This window comes from Lagenorhynchus albirostris, chromosome 15 (genome assembly GCF_949774975.1).
Source record: "Lagenorhynchus albirostris chromosome 15, mLagAlb1.1, whole genome shotgun sequence".
Classification (NCBI taxonomy): domain Eukaryota; kingdom Metazoa; phylum Chordata; class Mammalia; order Artiodactyla; family Delphinidae; genus Lagenorhynchus; species Lagenorhynchus albirostris.
The window spans coordinates 12,504,919-12,527,199 of record NC_083109.1 but is presented as its reverse complement, the minus strand read 5'-3'; the positions used below and the strand labels follow the sequence as shown (position 1 = coordinate 12,527,199).

Genomic DNA, 22,281 nt, shown 5'->3' with positions numbered 1-22,281 from the left:
AGGCTTCTCTAGTTGCGGAGCACGCACTCTAGGCGCGTGGGCTTCATTAGTTGTGGCATGTGGACTCACTAGTTGTGGCTCACAGGCTCTAGAGCACAGGCTCAGTAGTTGTGGTGCACAGGCTTATTTGCTCCGTGGCATGTGGGATCTTTCCCAGACCAGGGCTTGAACCTGTGTCCCCTGCATTGGCAGCCGGATTCTTAACCACTGCACCACCAGGGAAGTCCCTTGGGACCTTTTTTGATTAGATAGTTCATTTTTGCGTAGGAAATGGAAATTGAAAGGAGAGCTGACCTTTATTAAACACCTCCTGTGTGCCAGCCGTGCCGTGAGTTCTACATGCATTTCATCTTAATTAACGGTAAGCCTGGGAGGTAGTATCCCTGTTTTATAGGTGAGGAAACAGGCTCTGAGATAGCAACCTGTCCAAAAATTAATCAGCTAGAAAGTAGCAGAGATTGAATATGAATTTGTCTGACTCAAGAAAGCTCATGCTCTTTCCTCTGAACATGAAGTTAAGAATGTCTGAATATACTGTGAACATGAAGTGGAAAATTTTCAGTGGAAACATTTTGAGAACAGTTTTGCCTCTTAAGTCAGCTTGGTTTTCATGTTAATTGGTGTCAATCCTCCAGGCTGTCCCCATGAGATGACCTGGTCAGAAAAGGCAGCCTCTGGTCGTTTTAACCAAATAGGTATTAGAATTTTCTGTGAAGACACAATTAGGTGTTATTTACTTTAAACATATCTCTTATGTGGACCTAGAGACCTTGGTCTGTGTCCCCTAGTCGGTAAATATGTGACCCAATTAAATGTCACGTTAGAATGTAGACCTTTTACTGTGTTCTTCAGAACTTCTCCTTCTCCTGTTGGGGGCAGTTTGGATAGACAAGTTTTTCTTTAGCCTCACATATTACAAGGCTGTGCATCCCCAAGTATTTGTGTTTCTTCTCTTGCCTAAGGCGAAAAAAGTCAGACTTCACCAGCATATTGTTTATTAAAGCAACATAAATATTTTTCTTCGTATTTCTGCTGTTAAATATTATAGTGCATAATGTAAGCCTTTTTTTTTTTTTTTTTTGCGGTACGCGGGCCTCTCACTGTTGCGGCCTCTCCCGTTGCAGAGCACAGTCTCCGGATGCGCAGGCTCAGCGGCCATGGCTCACGGGCCCAGCCGCTCCACAGCATGTGGGATCTTCCCAGACCAGGGCACGAACCCGTGTCCCCTGCATCGGCAGGCGGACTCTCAACCACTGTGCCACCAGGGAAGCCCGCATAATGTAAACTTTAAATGGCTAATAACTGGACAGGAGTTTTAGTCACCTTTCCACCCAGTGCCTAGCACACAGTAGGTATTCTCAGGAACAGGACCAACGTGAGGCAAGCGAAGCACTAAAGGTGCAGACTGTAAAGGGCCTCGCTCAGAGTCATGTGCTGTCGGGTCGGCACCTGGGAGTAGGGGGCGCCTCGCTTGCCTCACCCTCGTCACTGGCCCTGGAGGCTCCTTAAGGATCTTTATAAAAAATCGACTTGAAACTGCTCTATTCAAAGAAGTCTAAATCTGACACGTATTCTTAACTAACTTTTTCTGCACTCTGGATCGTTAGTTATCATTCAGTGATGATGAAAGCATCCTGAAGAGCAGTTGGCCTGCTCAGAGAAGCACATCTCCTTGAGCACTGTACCCTTCCAGCCTCGTCTCCGTGTATGTTCTCACATCTGGAATCGTTTTTTTTTTTTCAGGCAGACTCTATTTGCTAGTGCTGACACTGCATATGTCCTAGCATATTCAATTATTATGCTAACTACAGACTTGCACAGCCCTCAGGTAAAATATTTTAATGATACATATACTATAGTGGCTAAATAAGGAGCTTTATTTGGGCCATTGGCTGTCTTCTAAATGGGTTCTTAATTTTTTTAAATTTCAGGTAAAAAATAAAATGACAAAAGAGCAGTATATTAAAATGAATCGGGGTATCAATGATAGTAAAGATCTGCCTGAAGAATATCTCTCAAGCATCTATGAAGAAATAGAAGGCAAGAAAATTGCGATGAAAGAAACAAAAGAACACACGATTGCAACCAAATCTACTAAGCAGAGTAAGGTCTAATGGCAAATTATTTCTATTAATTCCAATTTTCGAGTGTATCAGAATGCATGATTAAGTTCCCTGGTGATAGATTTAATTTGCATATCTAGCTATCTAAATAAGAAATATGATTAAATTAGTTATTATGATTATGTTGGCGCTTTCATAATGTCACTTATCTTCTTGCTAGATTTGTAATTAGTTACAAGAGGGAATTTAAAATAATCTGAGAGCTAAATCATTCCCCCAAAATGTTCCTTAAAACTCTGCTGTAATACCAGTGGTGATTGTGCCAACCTTGATTAGAATTCTCTGAGTTAACACCCCTGTGAAGCTACCAGTTTCTTTATTTGAGAGGCAGCAGTGTGTATGGTTTAGAGCAGGGGTCCCCAACCCCCGGGCCACAGACTGGTAGCAGTCCGCAGCCTGGTAGGAATTAGGCCGCACAGCAGGAGGTGAATGGCAGGCGAGCGAGTGAAGCTCCATCTGCATTTACAGCTGCTCCCCATCGCTCGCATTACCGCCTGAGCTCCACCTCCTGTCAGCATTGTGGTGAGTTGTATAATTATTTCATTATATATTACAATATAATAATAATAAAGTGCACAATAAATGTAATGCGCTTGAGTCATCCCGAAATCATCCCCTCCCCCTAGGTCCGTGGAAAAATTGTCTTCCACGAAACCCGTCCCTGGTGCCAAAAAGGTTGGGGACCGCTGGTTTAGAGCACGGGCTGTAAAGCCATGCTGCCTGGATTCAAGTCCCAGCTTTACTGCTTATTAGTTGTGTGACCCTGAGCAAGTCACTTAATGTCTTTGTGCCTCATTTCCCACCAGTAAAATGGCGATAATACTTGTAACAGACTCATGTAGTGGTCCTTATGAGTGTTTGTGAGTTAATTGTTGTAAATCTTTTGAAACAGAGCCTGGCGCATAGCAAGCGCTTAGTGAATGTTAGCTGCTATTATTCTCTTATTTCTTTGTAGGTGTCGCTAGTGAAAAGCAGCGACGGCTACTATACAATTTGGAGATGGAGCAAATGGCTAAAACAGCCAAAGCCCTGATGGAGGCTGTGAGCCACGCCAAAGCCCCGTTTACGAGTGCCACTCACCTGGACCACGTCCGGCCAATGTTCAAAGTGAGTATCCTAAAAAGTTAGGACACAGCTAAGCCTGATTCTAGAGCTGACCAGCCAGAAGCTCACCAGCGAGTTTATAATGGTGAAGAGATTGGAGAGAGGAAAAGGCCAAGCCTGGGTGTGTCTTTCTGGACAGCAACTAAAGCAAGTCCTTCCTAGAAGCCCTGTGATGATGCTAGGGATACGTCAGCATGGGCTGTGCCATCAGAACGTCTGGTTTAAACCCTGCTTTTGCCACTTTGTCGCTCTGTGACCATGGTGAGGTTATTCAGCCTCTGTCTGTTCATCGTCTGTGAAATGGAGACAAATGCAGAGTGCTACAGGGCTGCCGGGGGATTGAATGAATTAATAATTATTCAGGCATAAGAGACAGTTTTATTGTGACATCTCATCTCAGTGGCCTCAGGGTTAGTTTATCAGATGAAATTACATAGAAGTAAAAGACAATATCCTAAGGTCTCTTTTTTAAATGCCTAGAAAAGGTACACTTTCTAAATACATAGCACTCATGTTTTTCTCTAAGATGTTTTTATAGTAACTGTTAATATCCTGTTAGTTGATCAATTCTAGATTTTTGTGAGCTTTTATTTTCAGGGAATTCACAAGAAACTTGGAGGAAAAGTAAAGTCTAAATAATTTGAATTAGGAACCTTTCAATAAACAAAGTTTATAGAACACAAGTTGCTTATAGATTTCGCCTTGCATGCCGGCCTCTGATTAGTGATGGATGCCTGCTGCACTGTGTAAAGGATTCTCGAGCCCTGATTAGACTCAGCAGGGAGTGGGATCTCTGATTGATCAGTGATGTCTGCCATGAGCACAGATAGATATGGTGGGGGCACACTAGCCGCATGTTTGCCATCCTTCCTTTAGAACTGTACGTTTAGTAAATGGCATATCTGTAGTGACAGCTTTGACCACAGTTTAGGAAGAATTATTTTACTTTGTGAATGAATCAAAGTAGCAGTGAACTTGGCATCCTGGCTGTGTCATAACTAACAGTGTGGCCTCTAAGTGCTCTTCCACACTGAGATTCTAGACGTTATTGAAACCTTCCTTCCTTGGTAGCTGGTGTGGACGCCACTCTTGGCAGCCTACAGCATCGGACTGCAGAACTGTGACGACACTGAAGTGGCCTCTCTGTGTTTGGAAGGCATCCGATGTGCGATCCGGATTGCCTGCATCTTTGGAATGCAGGTGGGTATAAACACAGCTCCAGAGATACTGGTGGGCCATTTTCTTTCAGATTTGTAAAAATTTAGAAACTATCAGACATTTACAATTAGCCAAAAACATCTCAGCAAACTCCATACTCATGCCCACCAAGAGGAAGCCCACAGATTTGTGCTGGCAACAGCCTCATTAGGGGAAAAAATTGGAGATTTGGATTAAAACCTTCTTTGAAGACAGGTGGGGTCCAAGCTACTTAATTGGATTTGACAAAACAGCCTTCCTATCCATCTGGCTAACTGCCTGCCCTGGTGCTTAAAATATTGTTTTTCCTTTTAAAATCAGCTTATTATTTTAATTTCCCTTATTTCCAGGTCTTCTCTGGGGGAAATAAATAGTTCAATGCACAATGAATATGTCCGTAAATCTTTTGAATCTTGAAAAACTCAAATAAGCAAAATACAGTCCTCAGAATGTTAGGAAATCAGGAAGTTGTCAGTCCCATGTATCATTTGCTAAATCACTAAGAATTGGCACCCATTTATGTTGAAAAACTCAGTCTTCTGTTCCCATTTATCTTACAGTTAGACATTTTCTTTTGTACCAAGACCCCGGGCTTTGGGTTTCAAACCTCAGCTCTGCTGCTTCTCTAGCATTGGTCTAGCTAACTTCTCCCTAAGACACCCTTTATTTCCTCATTTGTAAACTTGAGAAAATAGACCTACCTTGCAGGATTGTTGGAGAAATTAGCATTTATGTAACAATCTTAGCATTCAGCAGATTCCTCCCCTACTCCCTCCAAAGGGAATGGAACGTGAACATCAGTTTGAGGTCGGCTGCAAAGGAGAGACTAGTTCTCAAACATGAGATGGGCTGTTCAGGCAGCGGGAGGATAGCAGTGTGGAGTAACTGGTGTGTTAATGTATGTAAAGCCTGTCGACGTGTGTACAGAAGGCGGCAGAGGATCCAGTGCTCAGTCCCTTCAGTGTGAAAACGGTGTTGCTCAGGGCGGGATCTCAGCGTTCCCTCTCGGTTCCCTTACAGCTGGAACGCGATGCCTACGTTCAGGCTCTTGCGCGCTTCTCCCTGCTGACGGCCAGCTCCAGCATCACAGAGATGAAGCAGAAGAACATCGACACCATAAAGACGCTCATCACAGTGGCTCACACGGACGGCAACTACCTCGGGAATTCCTGGCACGAGGTGTGTGTTTCTTTGAAAGCCTGGGGTTGCCTTTTCTTAGTGAGGATGAATCCCAGCTGTCCTTTGATTCAGAGCCAGTCTCTCTTTGGTCGATTCCATTTTTCTTGAAGTCAAGCCTAACTTTAACTGGGTTTTGTCTCATTCCTCAAATACATCATGTATCAGAAAAGTCAGACTCCCTGGGGCGTGGTGGGTGAAATGCCTCAGATGCGCCACCTCACAAGGTGCTCCTGTCCCCGGTGGCCGGTGTCCACGCGGAGAGCACTTCTGGTGTGGCAGCTTCCTTCCCACTTTTCCCAAGTCCTTAGGTACCTCCTGAGAGCTCTTACCACCAGGGAGTAGATTTAAGACAAAGCCAAGGAGCCCGATTTCTCCTAAGTGTATGAGAAAAGAGATGGTCAGCATCTACAGTGAGCCATTAGGGGAATTGCCAGTGGTTTCACGTTTTTATTTAACTAAACCATATTCTAAGAGTTTCACGTAAGGATATAATTATCCATGTGCACAAACAGGTGTTTGAAAGGTTGTTCATCGAAATTTTAGTCGTTCAAGGGAAAAATTAAGTTAGAAACAGCCTAGGTGTCCCAACAATGAGAGATTGCTCTTTTTTTTAAAAAGTGTGCTGCACCACTCCTTAGAATGCTGTGTGGCCATTTAAAATAATGTTGCTGAGGGACTTCCATGGCGGCCCAGTGGTTAATACTGCATCTTCCAATGCAGGGGGTGCAGGTTCGATCCCTGGTCAGGGAGCTAAGATCCCACATGCCTTGTGGCCAAAAATCCAGAACATAAAACAAAAGTAATATTGTAACAAATTCAATAAAGACTTTAAAAATGGTCAACATCAAAAAAAAATCTTAAAAAAAAAATAAAACCAAACGAAACAAAATAAAATAACGTTGCTGAAGGGAGAGACAGCCGGACATGACATGCTCCCTGATGGAAGCACACAATACCTCCTAAGAAATGTTTTTGCCCAAAACTTCAACCTGAGTCAATTCAAGCCTCCACTGTCAGTTTAAAGGAAATGTAGGGGACAGAGGAACACAATAAATGGTATCATGAGAATGCAGCATGCAAACTCTAGGATATGACAGAGCCTCAGAGCCAGTGACCACGTTCTTCAACAAATACATTGCATGGAAAATAGTAGATGGTTGGGGGTGAGGCGGGGGCAGGCCTGTGGATTGAAAGAGACTTCAGAGAAAAAGGTAAAGATGTTATTAAACACTGTCTAATACTGTGGGAAGGTGATCACAGTATATTAAATTGAAAAATCGTTATAAACATTGTGAGGCTTCATCCTTCATGCCAGACGTACACAGAAAATGGATTTGAAAAGATAAACAGTAATGTTAACATCCTATCTGTGTGATAGCATTATAGAGGCGATTTATTTTCTTTTTTTCCTGAAGTTTTCTAATTTCTCTACTGTCTGTACGTATTACTTTTTGTTTTAGAGAGAAAACTGTGAAAGAGTAGAGGTGAGGGCATGGAGAGTGGTGGGGACTGTGATGCCCTAGAAAGAAAATTGCTGTCAGCCTCCTCCTGCCATGGGGATCATGCGGTTCAGGGGGAAGGCCTAGAGCCAGACGGCTGGCATCCAGTCTGGGTATCATCCTTTTCCTGCCTGTATGACATGGCAAGTTGCTTAGTCTTTGAGCCTCATCTTCCTCCTCTCTACAACCTTCATAGGGTTGTTCTGAGAAAAAAAGGGGGTTAACGTGGAAAAGGGCTTACAACTGCATTTGGCAAGTAGTAAGAACTCAGTAGATATTAGCTGTCATGGTCATCATCATCATGGCACATACCTCAGTCCCTTTTCACCGAATGTTTCCTTTCTCGGTCACCACTCTGGAGTATTCCATATTAGAAAAGATGGGGGGGGCGGGGCAGTGGTGTTGTTTTGAGTTGTGTGCTTTTTTAAGAAATAATTTCCTGTTTTCTGAGGAGTCATGATACCTAGTGGATCAATAAATAGCTGCTTTCTCTCCTAGAACTTTCTTTTTTCTTTAACCTGAGAGATATGGTGAAGGTGGGGTTCCTGCCAGTTGCCAAGTATATAGCAGCATCTGGAAATGTTAAAAACGAATCAACCACCTATTCGATATGCAGAAACCTTGAGAAATCAGGTTGGAATCAGTAAGTCCTCGGCCACAAGTGTTATTGACATACTTGAGATTCCAGCTTCTGGAAAAGGGAGGACACTAGCAGTTTACTAGTAATAATTTAACAGTATTATGCCATGTGGAACAGTCAGGGGTTGGCTCTCTCTGGCCGAATTAAGTACCTTTCTCAGTCAAGGGGAAGGCTGTTGATAAGTGAAAATACTCAGCAGTGCTCAGTGGTATAATGGAGTCCCATACTCTGGGATTGGATTGTAAGGCTACCATGAAAAGCAAAACTCAGCTTTAGTCAGAAGTCCCCATGGAAATTCCTTAGGAAGGGTTTACCTAGAGGTCTATGTGCCGTCGTCCCTCAGTAAGTTTTAAGCAGCCGGTTTTTGCTCCAGTAGAAGTTGAAACAAATCTCTGTTTCTTCAGGTAAGCTCCAGGTGAGAGACGGCCCGTGCGCAGGGACGCGTTGTCAAGCACCTGCACCACCCCGTAGGGCTGGGAGACCATTCCAGGGCACATTCTCATCTATTTGATTAACCAAATAATAATCACCAACTATTTTAAGTGCTGGGGATTCAGCAGTGAACAAGACAGAGTTAATGCCCTGTTGGCTCTTAAGACAGAGAACAAACAAATAGCTGGCATAATGCCAAAAAGTTGTAAGTGCTAAGGAAAAAAAATATGGGTGGCCGGGGGAGGGTGTGTGATCTCAGGGCGGTCGAGGGAGGTCTGTCTGAGGAACACATGTCCGAGCTGGGAATCTAAGGGGTGAGCCATGGAGAGGAGTGTAAGGAACACGTTCAAGCATAAGGAACAGAGAGTGCAAAGGCTCTGGGGTAGGGCCAGACGTGTCGAGGTAAAGGAGCAGCAGGGAGGCTGGGGAGGCTGGTGTGTTGTGTATCTGAGGGGTCGAGTGGAAGGGAGATGGGGGTTGGCTGAGTCAGACTAGATGGTGCACTTACTGAGTGGCATGGTGGATGGAATCCCCTGCTCCAATCAAATGCTTTTTCTTTCTTTATTGAGCACTTATTAAATTTGCATAACTAAACATCTGTGTTGCATAACTCTACCAGTTTTTCTTTTGCTTGTTTTCTCTTTCCCTTTTTAATAGTTAAAAAAAGAAAACAAGGGCTTCCCTGGTGGCACAGTGGTTGAGAGTCCGCCTGCCGATGCAGGGGACACGGGTTCGTGCCCCGGTCCGGGAGGATCCCGCATGCCGTGGAGCGGCTGGGCCCGTGAGCCATGGCCGCTAGGCCTGCGCATCCGGAGCCTGTGCTCCGCAATGGGAGAGGCCACATCAGTGAGAGGCCCGCATACCGCAAAAAAAAAAAAAGAAAAGAAATAGTGAAGTCTGTCTTCCAGACCCACACTCAGAGGGTTGCCTAGCTGGAACTAGGGAAGCCAGTCTGAGACCCTCAGATTTTATTCTCACCTGAAAAGCTGCTTGTCTCAGAGAACTCTCTAATGGCTAATTTAAAATGATAGTGCCCTTTACAGCCAATGAAATGGGAACTCATCTTTTCACACCTTCTTTTCATCAGATCTTGAAATGCATCAGCCAGCTGGAGCTCGCTCAGCTGATAGGAACCGGTGTCAAGACGCGCTACCTGTCTGGGTCCGGGCGTGAAAGAGAAGGGAGCCTGAAGGGCCACACGTTGTCGGGAGAAGAGTTCATGGGCCTTGGCCTCGGTAAGATACCAGGCCCCCCAGCCAGCCATCACGGACTCACCAGTTAACCGGCACGAAACCCTTCTTGTCTCATCAGGACTGTCCCGTAGATCGTCTCTTCCTTATGTGCCCGCTGACAGTATGTTTGTTGATGGAAGCGGAAGTGCTGCCTCAGCTCTCTAAATTGTGATTAAACTGTCGAGTAAATGCCTATTTTATCAACATCAGCAGGGTGCATTACGTTTCTTTCTATACATATAAGTATGTTGGAGGGAAAGCCATCTGGTATTTGAGGAGTGGGTGTGTGTATCTAGATTTTCAAAGGTAGATTCAACCTGTCTTCCATGTTCATCTTTTGTTAACTGATGTTCTTATCAAAGTAGAATTATTTCTGGCGATACAGTGAACTGAGAGACTCTCTTGTCCGTGATATAACAATAATAGTAGTAAAAAGGGTAAACAAACGTGCCAGGCTACATTCTAAGCACTTAGTTTATATATTTTAATTCTTTTAAACCTTGTAACAACTCAGTGAAATTGGGGCTGTTATCATCCCCATTTTGTAAATGAGGAAAGTGAGGTACAGAGGGTGAAGTGACTTGAACAAGGTGACATTATGAGGAAGTGGCAGAGGTAGGTTTCAAACCCAGGCCATTTGATGCGGAGAGCAAGCTTCCTAGGTCCCACATACAGTATAGTACAGTATAAAAGCACAGACTCTGAAAATGGGGGAGGGGTAATAGCACCTACTTCTTAGGGTGTATATGAGGGTGACTGGAGTGAAATCCTAGAGAGCTCTCCAGACCTTCTACATGTGGAAACCATTACATGTTCTTGGAGCTCTGAGTTTGTACTGATCAATTTGAATTTGTTTTCATAAAAAGAGACATTTAATACTATAAAAATGTAAACGACGCTTAAGAAAGGGAGATGAATGGTACAAGCCAGGGAGCCTCTAATAAGAATGTATTCTGAATGCCAAATGCCATAACCTGAGTTTAATTTTATTCTGTCATCATTGGGGGGTTGTTTGTTTGTTTTGCCTGCAAACCATTCTCACTTATGTTTCTTGTCTGTGCATATTGGATATCACAGGATTCTTTGTTCTAAATACTTCACTGTTTTGGAAACACCGTTGATTTTGTGCATTGTGTTTCAGGTAATTTGGTGAGTGGTGGAGTGGACAAAAGACAGATGGCCAGCTTCCAGGAATCGGTCGGTGAGACCAGCTCACAGAGTGTGGTCGTAGCTGTAGACAGGTAATGATTTTCTTCTCCAGTGAAGCTGGACTACCCAGTGGCTTGGCATCTTCTGTATATTTACTGGGTATGAATGATCACTAATTTGTTTGACTGTTGTAAGTATTGTCAGTTCTAGATTACTCAAACTAGGAGAGATTAAAAGTGGCACACATGATCCACAACTACTGATTACCTTCACATTCGTTTGGATTTTGATCTTGAGTTGTATCATAGCCTTTTTTAAAATTATAACTGTGACCAAATTATGTCAAAAACAAGAGTTTTTCCTTGTGCTAGTGTTTTAAATCACCCTGTTTCCTTAGTGTAGAAATTACATTTTAAAAACTTTGAAGAAGAGTTTCGTATTTAAAGCCTACCCATGAGTGAGAGTTGGCCGAGTTGACATTTCCATTTCTTTTTCCTCAAAACCTTCCCACTATTTCTGTTCACTTAAAACTTGACCTAAACATCCAGGAGAAATACAGGTATTCCCATTTGAAGATATTCATTATATATGAGGGCTTAAAATAGGAATTTTCTTAAAATCAACAAACCTCTGAAAATTACCATTGATTAATCATGTACATTAAATATAGATAATTCTGAAATGATAGCAATATAGAATTTATGACATAATTTGTATTGCTCTCAGAACAATTTTCCTAGTATTTTAAACTCTTCATCAGCATATTTTGATCACCTTGCTCTTGTTGCTTTTCTGCTTCTCTCCAACAGGGATATTGTCTGTAATGTACTTTTGATGAGTTTTCCCTACTTTTCCCCTTAGGTTTAGGTTAATACAACAAAATGTTTGTTGTGCCATTAACCGCACATTTCTTTCCTGTTTTTCTGCCTTAGCCAGATAGTGCGCAATAGTAACTTGCCTAGCACCTTTTTGTGTGCTGTTAAATTGTTTTAAGTTGAGATATAATTCGTACACCATAAGATTTACTCTTTTTAAAATGTACAATTCAGTGGTTTTTAGTATATTCAGAGTTGTGCAACCATTACCACTACCTAATTTCAGAGCATTTTCATCACCCCCATAACGAAGCCCTGCATTTATCACAGTCGCTCCCCATTTCCTCTCCCGCCGTTCCTGTAACCACTGATATACTTGATATACTTTCTGCTTGTGTAGGTTTGCCGATTCTGGACATTGTTGAATTGTCTATTTCTCCTGTTTAATTCTGTGTTTTTTGCCTCATGATTTTGGGGCTCTGTTGTTAGATGCATATATGTTTATAATAGGTTTTCTTGACAGATTAAACTTTTTATCATTATAAAATGTTCTTTGTCTTTCCTACTGATTTTAGTCTTAAGTCTACATCGTCTGATATCAGTGCAGCTACTCTTGTTCTCTTTTGGTTATTGTTTGCATGCTGTGTCTTCTTTCATACTTTTACTTTCAACCTATTTGTGTCTTTGAATCTAAAGTGAGATTGGCAGGATGAATTAAAATAAACATGATCCAATTCTATGCTGTCTAAAGATTCAGCCATTTTTCTTGAAGGAACATTTTTACAAGCCTTTGGTAGTTTCCAGAGTTCAGGTCTGAAAAAGTTGATTTTGTTAAATTTTTGCCAGTTTTTTTGGTTGCTCTTATGGAGGAGCAGCTTTTTAAAGGTCCTCAGTCTGCCATTCCCACTGCCGTGACATTCCATGCTATCATATCTTGACTCTCCCCCATCCTTTTGTTGTGTCACTTTCTCTTCCTATCAGTATAAGCATTTCAGCTCTCAGCTCAGCTGACTGACCAGTTCTGTTCCTCTGATGCCTCATTGTTTATGTTAGTGGAAGTGCCACACCTGAAATGTTTCCTTTCTGTCTTTCCTGAGTGTTTTGAAATTGAAGCTGCAGCTTCCAAGTCTAATTTTTATTTTATTATGTCTGGAATTTTCTTCCTAGAATTTTTACTGGCTCTACCAGACTGGATGGAAATGCAATAGGTATGTATTTGACTCACCTGTGACAACTACAGAAGCCTCCTATCATAACTGTCTGACCATTACTAACGATGCCTCGCGTGTGTTGTCGGGTCTGGCCTGTAGTTGACTTTGTCCGCTGGCTGTGTGCCGTGTCCATGGATGAGCTGGCTTCCCCCCATCACCCCCGCATGTTCAGCTTGCAGAAGATTGTGGAGATATCTTACTACAACATGAATCGGATCCGACTACAGTGGTCCCGAATATGGCATGTGATTGGAGATCACTTCAATAAGGTAACTCTTCAAATTCAAAAACCCCACTCCATCAATGTCCAAATAAAAGGCAGGCAACTAACTTCAAAACAGAAATGATTGAGTGTGTAGGTGCGTATAATTCACATTCCCTGTGGAGTGGAGAACAGCTCGTAGCATACCTACGTATTGATAGAGCTCATGGAGAATGAATTAAAAATCCATTCATATCTAAAATACTTTAATATCCCATATTTAGGAGGTAGGCTCACACCACAAAAATCATTATAGTCACTGGACAGACATTGGTGTTTGAAAGCATTGTGAAATCCTGAAGCACCTTCTGAATGATCAAAGATTAAGTTATGTTCTTTATATCAATAGTTTCACTCTAAATGTCACTACTTCTTGTATTCTGGCTTCCTTTGCCACCACTCTTCTAAAACCTTTGTTGAGGAAACTAACATTTATTTAAATCAGAAACAAGCCAGAGACTTCTGTGTTCTAAAACTGAAAACTATGGCGAGAAAACCAGATTTTTCTCCGCTCGAGGTTTCGTTATATACACATAGGCACATGCACATGTAAATTGAACAAATCAGAATATATTTTATGTGTATATGAATGTCTGTATCTGTAATGTCATTTGCTTTTTAGGGGAAAACTAACAGCTTAACAACACTGTTTGCTACCAAAACACATTTCATGATTTCAAAAAAATTTTCTCAGGCCTGGAGATAAAGAATTGTAATAGAGATGCTTAAAAATAGTGTTAATAAAAGACAGTTTATCCAAAAGAGAATTGCCCTCTCTACATTGAATAGGAGAAAATCATAAGAAGAAGTAATCTGTCGTTGGGATATAGAACAAGCAGTAGAGCGCTGGTAAATGATTTGTAGTGTCTGCTGATTTCTGTGGTGTGAACACCACCCCATGATCGATGGAAGGTTAGCAGTGTGATGTCACTAAATGGGAACTGGGAAGAGTTGGGTACTGTTGGCTTTTCTGGGCAGCTGGGGAACCCCACTGAAATGAGGCATTGTCACATGTAGTCTTGCTTCTAACTTGGTCCATCAGCTAATCAGAGTTCTTTGTTTACTTTGCTTTCTTATCAGCTCTAAGTAAGGTACCTCTCAGCACACCATCTGTTTAACAAACTGTCCGAGTGCCTTGTACCAGGTAGTAGACAGATGGGCTCCCTGCCCTCCTGGAGCTCACTTGGATTTTATGATGAAATAACTGATGGTAAAGGGTCAGGCAGTGCAGTGTGTCAGGCCTCTCCGGAGGTGCCCTTTCTGAACCCTCGGTGAGGAGGTGGCCATGAGAGCCTGCAGATGCCCCAGAGCAACTGTTTGTTGAGTTAGTGGTAACACTGTCGTCTAAAGTAATCAGTCAGCTCAGCAACCATCTTTCCCACTATTGTGGGTAAATAAATTCTTAGTGGACATCACTGATATGAACTTGTTTGAGAGAAAAAATGTGAACCATTACCGTGACTGCACCTTGTATTCTTGTCCAAGCCTATGACAAGCTTCGGATCTAGGCTGGCGGGTAGTAATTAGACACGTCGTGGTTGTCAACCTCATTACAAATGTCCACTCCATCTCATCAGTGCTGTTAAGCACAAAGTTGTGGAAAACTCAGTTGCTCACTCTGGGACTCATCATTCTTTCCACCACCTCAGGAGGATGTTGCGCTTCCCCCTGGGAGCCAGAGGACATGAAAATCCTGTGGGTTTGAAGAAGTAAATGGCCGAGTAGAGCTCTCAGGATTCTAGGACAGTCATTGGGACAGTCACATGTTTCTCTTCTTCTAAACTAGGGCACAAATATGTCCTGGGGTGTACAAAGCTGCATAGTAAGCGTGGTGTATATTCCTGAAGCAGCCAGGGATTTTGAGCCAGGGAATAATATTCTTATTAGTCTCTAATTACATCAACATTACACGCACACTTAAAAAAAATTACAGCTAAAAACACCTTTGACCATCAGCACCCCTCAACCAGACCCTCCCCAAAGCTAATTATTTTTTATCCATTCAGTATACAGGCCGACCTCAGAGAGATGGCGGGTTCAGTTCCAGACCAAAGCAATAAAGCAAATATTGCAGTAAAGCAAGTCTCACGATTTTTTTGGTTTCCCAGTGCATAAAAAAGTTATGTTTACACCATACTGTAGTCTATTAAGTGTGCAACAACCAAAAAAAGATGTACACACCTTAATTTTAAAATAGTTTATTGCTAAAAAACGTGAACCATCACCTGAGCTTTCAGTAGGTTGTAATCTTTTTGCAAATAGTAACATCAAAGAGCACTGATCACAGATCACCATAGCAGATATAATAATAATGAAAAAGTTTGAAATATCGCAAGAATTATCAAAATGTGACACAGAGACACAAAGTGAGCATATTTTGAAAGCATGTTTAATTAAATGTGTTTCATCATTAACCTTAAAACTGTCCAGCTCATGCCAAGAAATACCTTTTCTTCCTCCTGAGGTGTGTTTTCCCAGAGCATTTGTTTTGAAGGCAGACTGTCCTTGTTTGAGGTTCAGAACCCCATATCCACAGTTGTTCCACTGTGCCTATTTCACCTCACCTCGTGTTCCTGCTCAGGTTGGCTGTAACCCCAATGAGGATGTGGCTATCTTTGCTGTTGACTCGTTAAGGCAGCTCTCCATGAAGTTTCTTGAGAAGGGAGAATTAGCCAACTTCCGTTTCCAGAAGGATTTTCTGAGGCCCTTTGAGCATATCATGAAGAAAAACAGGTATGTACATTATTCTGGAAGACCCTTAGTCAGATCTCTGCTGGGGGTCTAAAAAGGTCTCTTAACACTAACCACACGATTCGTTTTTTCTTCTCTTGTTTGGCGGAAGCAAATAAAATGAGCGGACTTTGATTCACACCTATTATCTCTAAGTAAATCACACTACGATCTGTGTGTAACCTTTCCCAGAAGGGCAGATCATACAACTGCAGCTAGTAGAAGTACGTCATGCATCCTTACCGGGGGTCTGGGTGCTGAGGGAGTTCAGAGAAAGCCACTGCCAAAGCAGCCTCACACAGGGTCAAGAACTGTGACCTAGATTGGTTCAAGGTGGCGGAGTAGAAGGACATGCTCTCACTCCCTCTTCCGAGAGCACCGGAATCACAGCTAACTGCTAAACAGTCATTGACAGGAAGACACTGGAACTCACCAAAAAAGATACCCCACATCCAAAGACAAAGGAGAAGCCACAATGAGACGGCAGAAGGGGCGCTATCACAATAAAATCAAATCCCATAACTGCTGGAGGGGTGACTCACAAACTGGAGAACACTTATACCACAGAAGTCCACCCACTGGAATGAAGGTTCTGAGCCCCACGTCAGGCTTCCCAACCTGGGGGTCTGGCAGCAGGAGGCAGAATTCCTAGAGAATCAGACTTTGAAGCCTAGCGGGATTTGATTGCAGGACTTCAACAGGACTGGGGGAAACAGACTCCACTCTTGGAGGGCACACACAAAGTAGTGTGCGCATCAGGACCCAGGGGAAGGAGCAGTGACCCCGTAAGAGACTGAACCAGACCTGCCTGCTGGTGTTGGAGGGTCTCCTGCAGAGGCAGGAGGTGGCTGTGTCTCACCATGAGGACAAGGACACTGGCAGCAGAAGTTCTGGGAAGTAATCCTTGGCATGAGCCATCCCAGAGTCCACTATCAGCCACACCAAAGAGCCCTGGTAGGCTCCAGTGTTGGGTCGCCTCAGGCCAAACAACCAACAGGGAGGGGACCCAGCCCCACCCATCAGCAGATAAGCGGATTAAAGTTTTACTGAGCTCTGCCCACAAGAGCAACAGCCAGCTCTACCCACCACAAGTCCCTCCCATCAGGAAACTTGCACAAGCCTCTTAGATAGCCTCATCCACCAGAGGGCAGACAGCAGAAGCAAGAACTACAGTCCTGCAGCCTGTGGAACAAAAACCACATTCACAGAAAGACAGACAAGATGAAAAGGCAGAGGGCTATGTACCAGATGAAGGAACAAGATAAAACCACAGAAAAACAACCAAACGAAGTGGAAATAGGCAACCTTCCAGAAAAAGAATGCAGAATAATGATAGTGAAGATGATCCAGGGCCTCGGAAAAAGAATGGAGGCAAAGATCGAGAAGATGCAAGAAATGTTTAACAAAGACCTAGAAGAATTAAAGAACAAACAAACAGAAATGAACAATACAATAACTGAAATGAAAAATACACTAGAAGGAATCAATAGCAGAATAACTGAGGCAGGAGAACAGAAGTGACCCAGAAGACAGAATGGTGGAATTCGCTGCTGTGGAACAGAATAAAGAAAAAAGAATGAAAAGAAATGAAGACAGCCTAAGAGACCTCTGGGACAACATTAAGTGCAACAACATTCACATTATAGGGGTCCCAGAAGGAGAAGAGAGAGAAAGGACCCAAGAAAATATTTGAAGAGATTATAGTTGAAAACTTCCCTAACATGGGAAAGGAAATAGCTACCCAAGTCCAGGAAGCGCAGAGAGTCCCATACAGGAGAAACCCAAGGAGAAACACACCGAGACACGCAGAAATCAAAATGGCAAAAATTAAAGACAAAAATTATTGAAAGCAGCAAGGGAAAAATGACAAATAACATACAAGGGAGCTCCCATAAGGTTAACAGCTGATTTCTCAGCAGAAACTCTACAAGCCAGAAGGGAGTGGCATGACATATTTAAAGTGATGAAAGGAAAGAACCTACAACCAAGATTACTCTACCTGGCAAGGATCTCATTCAGATTTGATGGAGAAATCAAAAGCTTTACAGACAAGCAAAAGCTAAGAGAATTCAGCACCACCAAACCAGCTCTACAACAAATGCTAAAGGAACTTCTCTAAATGGGAAACACAAGAGAAGAAAAGAACCTACAAAAACAAACCCAAAAACAATTAAGAAAATGGTCATAGGAACATACATATTGATAATTATCTTAAACGTGAATGGATTAAATGCTCCAACCGAAAGACACAGGCTTGCTGAATGGATACAAAAACAAGACCCAGATATATGCTGTCTACAAGAGACCCACTTCAGACCTAGGGACACATACAGACTCACAGTGAGGGGATGGAAAAAGATATCCCATGCAAATGGAAATCAGAAGAAAGCTGGAGTAGCAATACTCATATCAGATAAAATAGACTTTAAAATAAAGAATGTTACAAGAGACAAGGAAGGACACAACATAATGATCAAGGGATCAATCCAAGAAGAAGATATAGCAATTATATATGCACCCAACCTAGGATCACCTCAATACATAAGGCAATGGCTAATAGCTATAAAAGAGGAAATCAACAGTAACACAATAATAGTGGGGGACTTTTAACACCTCACACCAATGGACAGGTCATCCAAACAGAAAATTAATAAGGAAACAGAAGGTTTAAATGACACAATAGACTAGATAGATTTAATTGATATTTACAGGACATTTCATCCAAAAACAACAGGTTACACATTCTTCTCAAGTGCTCACAGAACATTCTCCAGGATAGATCACATCTTGGGTCACAAATCAAGCCTCAGGAAATTTAAGAAAATTGGAATCACATCAAGCATCTTTTCTGACCACAACGCTATGAGATTAGAAGTCAGTTACAGGGAAAGAAACATAAAGAACACAGACACATGGAGGCTAAACAATACGTTACTAAATAACCAAGAGATCACTGAAGAAATCAAAGAGGAAATCAAAAAATGCCTAGAGACAAATGACAATGAAAACATGACGATCCAAAACCTATGGGATGCAGCAAAAGCAGTTTTAAGAGGGAAGTTTGTAGCTATACAAGCCTACCTCAAGAAACAAGAAAAATCTCAAACAATCTAACCTTACACCTAAAGGAATTAGAGAAAGAAGAACAAACAAAATCCAAAGTTAGTAGAAGGAAAGAAATCATAAAGATCAGAGCAGAAATAAATAGAAACAAAGAAAACAGTAGCAAAGATCAATAAAACTAAAAGCTGGTTCTTTGAGAAGATAAACAAAATTGATAAACCATTAGCCAGACTCATCAAGAAAAAGAGGGAGAGGATGCAAATCAGTAAAATTAGAAATGAAAAAGGAGAAGTTACAACAGACACTGCAGAAATACAAAGCATCCTAAGAGACTACTACAAGCAACTCTATGCCAATAAAATGGACAACCTGGAAGAAATGGACAAATTCTTAGAAAGGTATAACCTTCCAAGACTGAACCAGGAAGAAATAGAAAATATGAACAGACCAATCACAAGTAATGAAATTGAAACTGTGATTAGAAGTCTTCCAGCAAACAAAAGTCCAGGACCGGATGGCTTCACAGGTGAATTCTATCAAACATTTAGAGAAGAGCTAACACCCATCCTTCTCAAACTCTGCCAAAAAATTGGCAGAGGAAGGAACACTCCCAAACTCATTCTGTGAGGCCACCATCACCCTGATACCAAAACCAGACAAAGATACTTCAAAAAAAAGAAAATTACAGACCAATATCACTAATGAATATAGATGCAAAAATCCTCAACAAAATACTAGCAAACAGAATCCAACAACACATTAAAAGGATCATACACCATGATCCAGTGGGATTTATCCCAGGGATGCAAGGATTCTTCAATGTACGCAAATCAATCAATGTGATACACCATGTTAACAAATTGAAGAAGAAAAACCATATGATCATCTCAATAGATTCAGAAAAAGCTTTTGACAGAATTCAACACCCATTTACGATAAAAACTCTCCAGAAAGTAGGCATAGAGGGAACCTACCTCAACATAATAAAGGCCGTATATGACAAACCCACAGCAAACATCATTCTCAATGGTGAAAAACTGGAAGTATTTCCTCTAACATCAGGAGCAAGACAAGGATGTCCACTCTTGCCACTATTATTCAACATAGTTTTGGAAGTCCTAGCCACGGCAATCCGAGAAGAAAAAGAAAGAAAAAGAATACAGATTGGAAAAGTATAAGTAAAACTGTCACTATTTGAGATGATATGATACTATACATAGAGAATCATAAAGATGCCACCAGAAAACTACTAGAGCTAATCAGTGAATTTGGTAAAGTAGCAGGATACAAAGTTAATGTACAGAAATCTCTTGCATTCCTCTACACTAATGATGAAAAATCTGAAAGAGAAATTAGGGAAACGCTCCCATTTACCATTGCAACAAAAAGAATAGAACACCTAGGAATAAACCTACCTAGGGAGACAAAAGACCTGTATGAAGAAAACTATAAGACACTGATGAAAGAAATTAAAAATGATACTAACAGATGGAGAGATATACCATGCCCTTGGATTGGAAGAATCAATTTTGTGAAGATGACTATACCACCCAAAGCAATCTAAAGATTCAATGCAATCCCTATCAAGTTACCAATGGCATTTTTTACAGAACTATAACAAAAGATCTTAAAGTTTGTATGGAGACACAAAAGGTCCCAAATCGCCAAAGCAGTCTTGAGGGAGAAAAAGGAAGCTGGAGGAAACAGACTCCCTGACTTCAGACTATACTACAAAGCTACAGTAATCAAGACAATATGGTACTGGCACAAAAACAGAAATATAGATCAATGGAACAGGATAGAAAGCCCAGAGATAAACCCACACACCTATGGTCAACTAATCCATGATGCAGCAAGCAAGGATATACAATGGAGAAAAGACAGTCTCTTCAATAAGTGGTGCTGGGAAAACTGGACAGCTACATGTAAAAGAATGAAATTAGAACACTCCCTAACACCATACACAAAAATAAACTCAAAATGGATTAGAGACCTAAATGTAAGACCGGACACTATAAAACTCTTAGAGGAAAACATAGGAAGAACACTCTTTGACATAAATCACAGCAAGGTCTTTTTTGATCCACCTCCTAGAGTAATGGAAATAAAAAGAAAAGTGAACAAGTTGGACCTAATGAAACTTAAAAGGTTTTGCAAAGCAAAGGAAACTACAAGCAAGACGAAAAGACAGACCTCAGAATGGGAGAAGAGATTTGCAAATGAATTAACGGACAAAGGATTAATCTCCAAAATATATAAACAGCTCATGCAGGTCAATATTAAAAAACAAACAACCCAATCCAAAAATGGGCAGAAGACCTAAATAGACATTTCTCCAAAGAAGACATACAGATGGCCAAGAAGCACATGAAAAGCTGCTCAACATCACTAATTATTAGAGAAGTGCAAATCAAAACTACAATGAGGTATCACCTCACACCAGTTAGAATGGGCATCTTCAGAAAATCTGCAAACAACAAATGCCGGAGAGGGTGTGGAGAAAAGGGAACCCTCTTGCACTGTTGGTGGGAATATAAATTGATACACTATGGAGAACAGTATGGAGATTCCTTAAAAAACTAAAAATAGAATTACCATATGATCCAGCAATCCCACTGTTGGGCAATATACCCAGAGAAAACCATAATTCAAAAAGACACATGCACCCCAGTGTTCATTGCAGCACTATTTACAATAGCCAGGTCATGGAAGCAACCTCAATGCCCATTGACAGACGAATGGATAAAGATGTGGTACATATATACAATGGAATATTACTCAGCCATAAAAAGGAATGAAATTGGGTCATTTGTAGAGATGTGGATGAATCTAGAGACTGTCAGACAGAGTGAAGTAAGTCAGAAAGAGAAAAATATCGTATATTAACACATATATGTGGAACCTAGAAAAATGGTACAGATGAACTGGTTTGCAGGGCAGAAATAGAGACACAGATGTAGAGAACAAATGTATGGACACCAAGGGGGTAAAGTGGTGGTGGTGGTGGGATGAATTGGGAGATTGGGATTGACATATATACACTAATATGTATAAAATGGATAACTAATAAGAACCTGCTGTATAAAAAAATAAATAAAATTAGAAAATTCAGTTAAAAAAAGAAAGTTTATAACATGAGAAATGCTTAGTCGCTTAGTGAAAAGAGCAGGTTATAGAATTGGGCGGTCATTGTAATAATAAAGGTTGTGATATATATCTCTCCATATGAAATGCCGTAGCATCATATAAAAGAATCTTTTTCTTTATGTTTTTCCCTACATTTTCTAGAACATTTATTGTCATCATTTATTACTTTTAACAGTCAGGCAAAAAATATTTTAATAAATATGTATAGTTCTTGCCAACAAGTTGCTTTTTTTTCCCAGGAGAGAAAACTGTGAATTCATTGGTATTATGTGTTAAAGTCACCTAGGTATGTAGTCAGTCCTCCATTATCTGCAGGTGGCAAATTTTCTTTGTGGACTTTCAGCTAATTTTTAACTTTCTCCTTGCCTTCTCTAAGCAACCTTTCTTATTATCAGTTAGTATAGGTCCAGCAGACAAGCATGAATGTTATCCTAAGCCAGGTGAAATTTGCAAGCCAAGTCTCTCCTCCTAAAACCGCTCTAATGACTTTCAAAGCTA

At 41.4% G+C, this 22,281-nt stretch overlaps 1 protein-coding gene across 2 annotated transcripts in view; it reads left to right on the top strand.

The window, feature by feature from the left end:
* The window catches only part of ARFGEF2 (ADP ribosylation factor guanine nucleotide exchange factor 2), a 99,800-nt gene that overhangs the window by 50,472 nt on the left and 27,047 nt on the right, over positions 1 to 22,281 (top strand). For both annotated transcript variants that reach the window (XM_060122518.1, XM_060122517.1), the window contains 10 exons: positions 1,744 to 1,828; positions 1,932 to 2,103; positions 3,079 to 3,230; positions 4,299 to 4,427; positions 5,445 to 5,603; positions 9,262 to 9,409; positions 10,548 to 10,647; positions 12,538 to 12,578; positions 12,681 to 12,850; positions 15,425 to 15,576. In XM_060122518.1, coding sequence (XP_059978501.1) covers positions 1,744 to 1,828; positions 1,932 to 2,103; positions 3,079 to 3,230; positions 4,299 to 4,427; positions 5,445 to 5,603; positions 9,262 to 9,409; positions 10,548 to 10,647; positions 12,538 to 12,578; positions 12,681 to 12,850; positions 15,425 to 15,576 — 1,308 coding nt within the window. The remainder of the gene's footprint in view (positions 1 to 1,743; positions 1,829 to 1,931; positions 2,104 to 3,078; positions 3,231 to 4,298; positions 4,428 to 5,444; positions 5,604 to 9,261; positions 9,410 to 10,547; positions 10,648 to 12,537; positions 12,579 to 12,680; positions 12,851 to 15,424; positions 15,577 to 22,281) is intronic.